This window comes from Arvicanthis niloticus, chromosome 5 (genome assembly GCF_011762505.2).
Source record: "Arvicanthis niloticus isolate mArvNil1 chromosome 5, mArvNil1.pat.X, whole genome shotgun sequence".
NCBI classification, from domain to species: domain Eukaryota; kingdom Metazoa; phylum Chordata; class Mammalia; order Rodentia; family Muridae; genus Arvicanthis; species Arvicanthis niloticus.
This window is the reverse complement of record NC_047662.1, coordinates 55846224-55855467: the sequence shown is the minus strand read 5'-3', so window position 1 is coordinate 55855467 and position 9244 is coordinate 55846224. Positions and strand designations below refer to the sequence as shown.

The 9244-nt window shown below is 50.2% G+C and overlaps 1 protein-coding gene across 1 annotated transcript; it reads right to left on the bottom strand.

Moving 5' to 3' along the window:
• Positions 1-5138: 5138 nt before the first annotated feature.
• Positions 5139-7842, bottom strand: Jun (Jun proto-oncogene, AP-1 transcription factor subunit). Its single transcript, XM_034503172.2, has one exon. It carries the CDS (start codon positions 6887-6889, stop codon positions 5885-5887), a length of 1005 nt encoding a protein of 334 aa, XP_034359063.1. The 5' UTR covers positions 6890-7842; the 3' UTR covers positions 5139-5884.
• Between the last annotated feature and the right edge of the window lie 1402 nt (positions 7843-9244).

Below are 9244 nucleotides of genomic sequence, written 5' to 3'. Positions count from 1 at the left end.
TCAGAGAACGGCTCAAGGTCACTGATGCATCCGATTCCTGGAACAAAACAGGGAAAGGCTAGGGTTGTTGATGCCTTACAATAGGATCATGGTACCTCTTGTGATTGGACATGTGCCCTTAATAGCAGCACTCAGGGTTCACTGGGAGCTTTGGAAGCTATTCACATGAAGCATAACTACTACTAGTGCCCAGAAAAGTGGGGAGAACAAGTGTTTGGGATTGCTGACTACAAATATCATTGTTCTCCATTCCCCTCGTTGCCCGCTTCACTGCAGTACCTAGGCTCTGGCATAGCCTCACAGCAAGCTGCAGTCCTTCTGCAGCTTTCTCTCCGGCTGCCTTCTCTTCGGAATTTCCCAACTCTACCTACCTGTTCTCCACCTGCCCAGATCTAAGTCAGATATCAAAGACTCCTTAGCCTGGGTACTTCTCCCATGGAGGCCTTCTTTGCTCTTCCCCCAGGTTAGACTGTTTTTCTAGTTGCTAATGACCAGTTCTTCACAGAATTGGTTCATGTCCAGCCATGTATTTACTTACCTGTTTTCCTTATTATGTGCTCTCTTACTTACTAGATTATAAACTTCATGAAGGGGGCGTCTTGTCAGTCTCCCTCTCCACCAGATTCTCAGTGCCTTACACAGAACAGGACATGCAAATTACTTGTTGGGGGGAAAATAAGCATTTGAGTGTGTGTTTGCATGAATGATTGTTGTGTGAATGGAAGGCACTTGATTCCCAGGATATTAATAAAATCGTTGGCCTCTTTGCTAATACTGCAAAGAGTCTGTATGGTTTTGGTCAGTTCTGGGTGGTTATACAAAGCCATGCTGTGTCCTGCTGCCTTGAGGATCCACTGAATTCTCACCTTAGTAGCCTGGCCTAGGCACTGCAATTTCATATTTTGGTTTCTATTTGAGCATTTTGCAAGATGACTTTTCTTCAAGCGGTCAGATTGCCATTGGAGAGGAAAACAAGTGGGGGAAGAGCAGCAAGGATAAAGAGACTCTTGACAGCACCTTTTAGGTTTAATCTGTCAGGTGACTGAAGAACAAGAAGGGTGTGCTTCCCATTCCTTCCCCATCTCTAGGACTCCTTTAAACAGCACAGACATTCTACACGAAACCTTTTTCTTATTTCCTTTACCTGGCCTCTTCCCCACCCAGGTGCCAAGGCAGTATAAATATTTCCAATGTTGACCATATTCCTGCTCATCTACAAATCCCTCTACAGCTCCTGTTATTCAAAACACAGGGCGAACTAGAGGCCACTGCGTGTAAACTGACCCTTACCTCACTCCCATTTCATCCCCTTCTTTTCTTTGCACCATTTGCTGCCCAACCTCTTCAAACAGATCCTATGCCCCCTCATCACGTGGTACTTTCGCATGGTGCTTTTGTGCTTCTAATAATCTACACGTCTCTGCCTGTGTTGGTTCAAATGTCACTTCTGTGAAATCTTTCTTTAACATGGCTTCTTCTCCCCCTCCAACTGGCATTGTTTGCGTATACCATGTGCCCCACACCACTCTGTTCCTTCTCCTGTGCCCTCTCTCCTGAGTGAGTTTCTTGACAGCGGGGATGATAACCTAGTCAACAGTTGCCTCCCAACAGTCTGATAGGGCCTTAAAGAAGCCCAGCCCAAGCAACTGCCTTATATGGGATGTCTGAACGGCCTTTGAGAGGTCCCTGCAGGCGTAGATGTACTCCTGAGGCACTGAGTATTTGGATTTACCCCCACAGGCACTCCTAGACCTGTTGAGCACTGGAGCAGTGCTAATGAGTTAACAGCCAGGCTTCAATTAGTGGTTTGTGAAGTGTTTCTGGATATCAACTTGCTGCTGCAGCCTTATAATCACAGCGGCTCATGGGAATGAGAAGGGACCAGGCAAGAATTATCCCCTTGGTGAATACAAACCTGTTGATAAGCTCAGCTGTATCTGTAGACAGAATTCAAGTTTCTGGTCTTCCCAGATAAGCACATAAATGAATCTGTTTTCAGATGATATAAGGGTACTTTCCCTTCTGTGCCCTTCTCAGCTTCTAAACCTCCTGTTTTCCAGAGGACTAATGATTCACTGAAAAGTGGGTGGTGGGGGTGAGGGTCAGGGCAGCTGGGAGAGCATCGCCTTTTCCTCTGTTCAGTCAGTGCACTTCTTTTTTGAATGACAAAGGACATTAGTTCATTAGTGTGATTCCTGTCTCAGCAAGCAAACACTGAATATTGACTTCTAGACCCCAGCAGTGCATCTAACTACAGAAAGTCTCCCTGTCAGTACCAATGAACTTAGTTGCTTCTATTAAAGTCACATCTGGAACTGCTTTCTGTGCTCGCTTGATCCTTCTCCACCTCTACTGCCAAGTGTAACGTTTCAGGTAGATTCATTTTCTATAAGATGACCACTTGCATTAGTGAAGGTAGGAAGGGATACTCTGTGTGGCTGGGGGTACGACTAAGCTAACAGCATAATTTTTTAAGGAACACTAATTGAGGGGTGGGCTTTAGAACTTTGTTATAGGTTAGGTTTAACCTTCTGGGGGCTAGCGTTGATCCACCTTGTATCACATACTAGGGCATGGATGAAATGTATTCTACTGGAAGAAATTAAGATTTAACATTAGGTTGAAAGAAGATTTTTAAGTCTATGTGTTTACTCAGTTATCAAAATATTATTTTGTGAACATCCACTATGTGTAAGGTATTGTACTAGGAATTCAAGGGTCCTCTGATTGTCCGGATAAAGCGTTATCCCCGACACACAGACATCCACAGATGTTCACATTTTCACATTTTTAAGTGTAATGATGCTCCAAGGGGTATTAGTCATTCCCCATGAACATGATACCATCTAGGGAAATTTCACGGAGAAGGTACCACTTCAGCCAAGTGTTCCAGTTGCTCCTCTGTTGTTGTGATAAGTGCTCCAGACACAAGCGACTTAGGGAGGGAAAGAATTGATTTTGGCTCACACTTGCAGGTTGTAATCCATTGTTGAAAGAACTCAAAGTGTGAATTCAGACTAGGACAGCAAGTAAACTCTGAGAACAGGTGAGAGCAATCATTTGAACCAGAATGATAGTCTGGCCAGAATAAAGAGTAGGATCATACGAGCAGAAGCTTGGAACTTTAGGTCCAGAGACCTAGATTCATACAAAGATGCTTCTGATGCTGAACATGTTTCCTCTGATTCAGGTTGCTTTGTCACTGAGCTCTTGGGAGGGAAAAGAAAAGATAACAATATTTCCATGTGGGCATTTCTATTGATTACATAGACTCTGTCCTTATGGAGTTATAGTCTATGAATTAATTATCCATATGTACATATACTTATATACATAATTAAGACAGGATTGATGACTTTAGATGCCATTAGCTTCATCCTAAGTGCTACCTAAAGTATAACACACTGAAAGTCCATAATAGATTTAGTCATTGTGTCTACAGTAATTAGCTGATTTTTTTTTTACTTTTAAAGTTTACCATTATTAAATTTCCACTTTTTTTGCCATTATTTTTTTCTGCCTCTTTAGTTTAAGAATAGTCAGAATTTCAGGAACATAATTCAAAATGCTAGTTGAAAGGAACAAATGTGAGGATAAGCTTGAGAACCTTTGAACTTTTTTTTTTCCCCCTTTTTCTTTTTAGCCAACCGGGGAGTGTTGCAGCATCTCTCCATTGTGCTGTTGTCTGGGCTTAGTCTAGCAATGCAGGTTATCCATTCCGCAGCCTGTGTGCGGTTTCCTACTTTACACTTGTTTAGCTTCCACAGAGCCCCACCCTAAAGTGCTTTACTGTCCCTCTGCTATTCCTACATATGGTCAAAATCAAGTCACCTTCCGGGTTGCTGACATCAGCAAATTCACTGCTTGGAAAAGCGCCTCGGCTCCCAGTAACTCTTCCTTCAAGGAGTATTATTACAACGGAGTATGTCTGATAAACCCACAAGCCTGTCCAGGCCTCTGCAGACCTAGATGTACTCCTGAGGCACTGAGTATTTGGATTTACCCCCACAGGCACTCCTAGACCTGTTGAGCACTGGAGCAGTGCTAATGAGTTAACAGCCAGGCTTCAATTAGTGGTTTGTGAAGTGTTTCTGGATATCAACTTGCTGCTGCTGCTTGTTAATCTCGGCAGCTCATGGGGATGAGAAGGGACCAGGCAAAAATTATCTCCTTGGTGAATACAAACCTGTTGATAAGCTCAGCTGTATCTGTAGACAGAATTCAAGTTTCTGGTCTCCCTGGAGTTGAGGCTTGGATTACAGATGTATTATATTATAAAATCAGTGTTGGGCCCATTTCTCTTGCGACTCTGCCCCATAGTGTTTAGAATAGGATCTTCCCAGACCGCCTCAATAATTAATCCAGATTATTTTGAAACAAATTAAGAAATAAATATGGATTTGCTCAATTGGTCACTTCCTTGGTAGTAGGGAAAGGTGGGGGAGGGGGAGAAGGGGTGGTAAGTGGGAATTGGGAGCGAATTGGGAGAATAGTTCACCCAGGCCCCAGCTTCTCCTCTGACTCTTCCTCAATGCTTTGCTTCTAAATTGCTAAGTGTAGAATGCAATAGCACTAACCCCAGAAGCTTGAAAAACCCTCAGTATACGGCTCAGGAAGCAAAGATTAGCAAAGGGAAAGGAATCCAAGATTTTAAAACCATCATTTGAATACATTTATTGTGATACGAACGCTGCTATAAATATGCACAAGCAAAGGTCATCTTTTTTCTAGTTGTCAGATTCCAAGTTGGAAGGAGACACCTCTTGTAAAAACTTCCATGGGTCCCTGCTTTGAGAATAAACATCTAATTACTAAGACTTTACTATGATTATAAATGATTGCAGCACATGCCACTCGATGCAGCTCTCAACCGAAGTGTCTGCTTTCCCAGTGGACTGTCCCTCTCCCCATGCAACACCCCCTTCTTCCAGCCTTAAGAAACACCATACCATCTTCTCGTCAACAGTCTGGGTTCATAGGTTGCTGGGGGAGAGAGTGTGAGCCAATGATAGCATGCAGGGTATCTATTCCTACAATCAGACAGGGAACACAGCTTTTACCCTAGCACACTGGACACTCAGCTGTCATCTCACCCAGCTATCATTATCTATGGGTAATGCAGCAAAGAGGTTGGGGGCTACTTTTCAATAGTTTATTGTAATTTCTTAAATATCCTTTCTGGAAATTTTCAGAAACAAAACATAAAAAAATTATATACTTTATTACAAATGGTAAACTCAGAATGCTTCAAATCTCTTATTTACAAACACTGGGTAGGCTACCCAAACAAACAAACATGGAATAACTTACAAAGGCAGGAAGCTGTTTATTGACAGTAATCAGCTTTCATCAAATTAAAAAAAATATATATGTACATACACAGTTGAGAGAGGCAGGCCAGGGGAGTTCATCTGCAATCTAGCCTGGCACTCACAAGCCTCCCTCCCCTTCCCGGCCCTCCCTGCTTTGTGTTCTTAAGGAGCACTACAGAAGCAATCTACAGTCTCTATTGCAGTTTGTAACCCCCCACCCCCACCCCCCTTTAATACTGAATGAGATCGAATGTTAGGTCCATGCAGTTCTTGGTCAATGTTAACGAAAAAGTCCATCGTTCTGGTCGCGCGGGCACAGCCCGTTCGCAAAGCCTGGCGGCCAATAGGCCTCTGCTCTCTGGCTCCACGCCAAAGCCAGGCGCGCCACGTCCTTCCCACTCCAGCACACTGGGGGCGCCGTCAGGTCGCAACCCAGTCCATCTTGTGTACCCTTGGCTTCAGTACTCGGACACTTTTTTTTTTCTCTGTCGCAACCAGTCAAGTTCTCAAGTTTGTCTCTGTTATTCTTTTTTTTTTTTCCTCCATTACCCCTCAGCCCTGACAGTCTGTCCTCAAAACGTTTGCAACTGCTGCGTTAGCATGAGTTGGCACCCACTGTTAACGTGGTTCATGACTTTCTGTTTAAGCTGTGCCACCTGTTCCCTGAGCATGTTGGCCGTGGACGCCAGCTCGGAGTTTTGCGCTTTCAAGGTTTTCACTTTTTCCTCTAGCCGGGCGATCCGCTCCAGCTTCCTTTTCCGGCACTTGGAGGCGGCGATGCGGTTCCTCATGCGCTTCCTCTCCGCCTTGATTCGCTCCTGAGACTCCATGTCGATGGGGGACAGGGGCGGCGTCTCTCCCGGCATCTCTGGCACCGTCTGCGGCTCTTCCTTCAGGGCCTGCAGCCGCGGGTGCTGCACCGGGATCTGTTGGGGCAAGTGGTGCGGCGGCTGAGGCGGCTGCTGCTGCTGCTGGGGCTGCGATGGAAAGGCCAGCCCGGCGGCGCCATAGGAGGGCGCCCCACCGCCGCTGCTCAGCGCACCCGGGTTGAAGTTGCTGAGGTTGGCGTAGACCGGAGGCTCACTGTGCAGGCTGGCGCTGTAGCCGCCGCCGCCGCCAGCGCCTGCCACTGAGGCCACCGCGGGAGCCACCATGCCCGCCCCGCTGACCGGTTGTGCCGCGGAGGTGACACTGGGCAGCGTGTTCTGGCTATGCAGTTCAGCCAGGGCGCGCACGAAGCCCTCGGCGAAGCCCTCCTGCTCGTCGGTCACGTTCTTGGGGCACAAGAACTGGGTGGGGGTCGGTGTAGTGGTGATGTGCCCATTGCTAGACTGGATGATCAGGCGCTCCAGCTCGGGCGACGCCAGCTTGAGCAGCCCGACGTCGGGCGACGTGAGAAGGTCCGAGTTCTTGGCGCGGAGGTGCGGCTTCAGATTGCCCACCGGGTCGGCCAGGTTCAAGGTCATGCTCTGTTTTAGGATCTTAGGGTTACTGTAGCCGTAGGCGCCGCTCTCGGACTGGAGGAACGAGGCGTTGAGGGCATCGTCGTAGAAGGTCGTTTCCATCTTTGCAGTCATAGAACGGTCGGTCACTTCACGCGGGGTTAGCCTGGGCTGTGCGCAGAAGTTTCGGGGTCGCAACAGCGCGCCGGGGAGCGGGGGATACCCGCGCGTCCCTGCTTCTATAACAAAGTTTGTTTAGGAGCGTGCGCTCCAGACGGCGGTTCTCCCCCCTGCGCCCTCCTCCCCAGCTCGCTCCTGGGAGCGCAGGGTTAAGACGCCGCTTGCACTCACGTTGGTCGGCTCCCGCGCGATGCCGAGCTTTGAAAAGTCGCGGTCACTCTCGGAGCGCTCTCGGGGAGCAGCGGTTCCTCGGAGCCCGCGGACCAGCCCCAGCAACAGCGGCACGCCGGCGGTGCTGACCAGTCGTCACGGAATTCTTGGTGGAAGCCCGCGATCGGGCTCCGCCGCCCGGCCTCCGACAACTGTCCCCTCCTCCGCTGTGAGGGGGAGGGGGACGCTAGGCAGCCGCGGCTAGCGCTCGCCCAACTTCAGCCGCCTGTGGGAGCTGGTATGAGTATAGGTTCCTCTTCTCCCTTTTCTTCACAGTCTCGGTGGCAGCCTTAGGCGCAGAAGAGGTTTGCAAAAGTTCGCTCCGGGCCACTTGTTCCCGGTCCTCTGGGTCAGGAAAGTTGCTGGCGGGTAGCCGCTCGCCTATTTCCTCGCGCGGTCGGGAGCCGCTCTCGATGCTGTCAGCAGCGCCGGGACTTGTGGGCTTCTTCTCCGGGGAAGGCGGGAGAAGGGACTCTCCAAGATCTCCCCCAAAACACCGGTGCAGGAGCCGCGGGCGCTGGATCCAGGCAGTTGGTGTGAAAATGAAGACAAACAGATGAACAGCCCGGAGTCCGCGGCCGGATCAGGTTGGCCGAGTCCGTCAGTCTGTCTGTCTGCCTGAGCGCTCTCCTGCCAGGCTGTCTCTGCCACACTCAGTGCAACTCTGAGTCCCTATCCAGCCTGAGCTCAACACTTATCTGCTACCAGTCAACTCCTAAAAATAGCCCATGATGTCACCCCAAGGCCTTCCCATTGGCTTGCGTCGCTCTCAGGGGGGCGGGTCCACCTGTCGCCATGGAGACCTCACCCTAGAAGATTCTTCTCTGGGCCCGCGAAGGCTCACGGGATGAGGTAATGCTCCGCTGCGCTCCTACAGTTGGGCCCTTCTTTCTCCTCCTCCCTCCCCCTCCCGCGCGCTGCTCCGGCTTGTGTTCCCGGGTTCCCTCCCCGGCGCGTCTTTCCCGGCCCGCCCGGTGCATTGTGGGCTGACGTCTTGGTTTGGCTGTCTAGTGACGGAGGCTACCGGGTCGGGTCGGCTGGACCCTTGCGGAGTCTGTCGGAGGCGGGCTCAAGTTCAGGGCTGGGGACCGGGACTGAGACGCGAGGATTGAGAAAGCTGGGGAGGCTCGCTAGTGTCCTGGGGCCGAGGGCTTGGGTGCTAGTGGAGGTTGCACACAGGCGCGCGCGCGTACACACACACACACACACACACACACACACACACACACACCCGTGAAAGGGCTGAATGATCTGGGCGACTGAAGCTGGCTCCGCACCCCCGCACTTCCGGGAGACAGAGCGATGCGGGTTAATACGGTTGTGTGCGCCCCGGGTGCGGGAGCGCGAAAGTGGGTTGAAGTTGAGCGGGCTTGAGGGTGGCCATCCCACGATGAGTACGTATGGAAGTTTAGTTTGGAGAAGGATCTGCGCCGCAGTGTGCTGTACCTGGAAACCAGAGCTTTGCGGTGCTCGGAACGGACCCTTCAGGGTCCTCGGCACAACACTTCCTTCTCTGGGGACGTGCGGGGAGAGGCTCGCTTTGCCTCGGTGGGACCCCACCCTCTAGGTGTGAAAGATGCTACCCCAGCGTCCATGGGGTGTTGAAAGCAACATATAAGGGTTTGAAACTCAGGAAACCCCAGCGAACGCCTGCGCTAGCACAAACACACGGTCCCGCGCACACTCGGTTCGCGCCCGCCCTTCCTCCCTCCCTGATTTGCTTCTGGGAAAACAAGCCTTGAGAGCTGCGGACTCGCCCCAAGTCACGGTGCTCAAGCAGGAGTCCCTGGTAGAAACTGGCTGAAAACTCCCCTCCCCGCTCGCTGGTGGATTCATATCCTGTGCGGCCTCTAGGAAGCGCTAGACACTTGTAAGTTGTTACTTTTCTAAGGTTCTGCTATCCGCCCTCCACCCTTAGGACTAAAGAGGTGGCGAGCTTGGTTCTCCCAGGAGATAAGTGCAAATCTCAGAACGTCTCTGAGCTTTATTGGTCTCATCTAGAAGTAGAGCGGATGAGGTCCACTACACCGGGCTGCCAGGCCCCAGTCTGGACTCTGAGATTAGAAGGTGATCAATCGGCATCACCTTTCCTAATAGCTT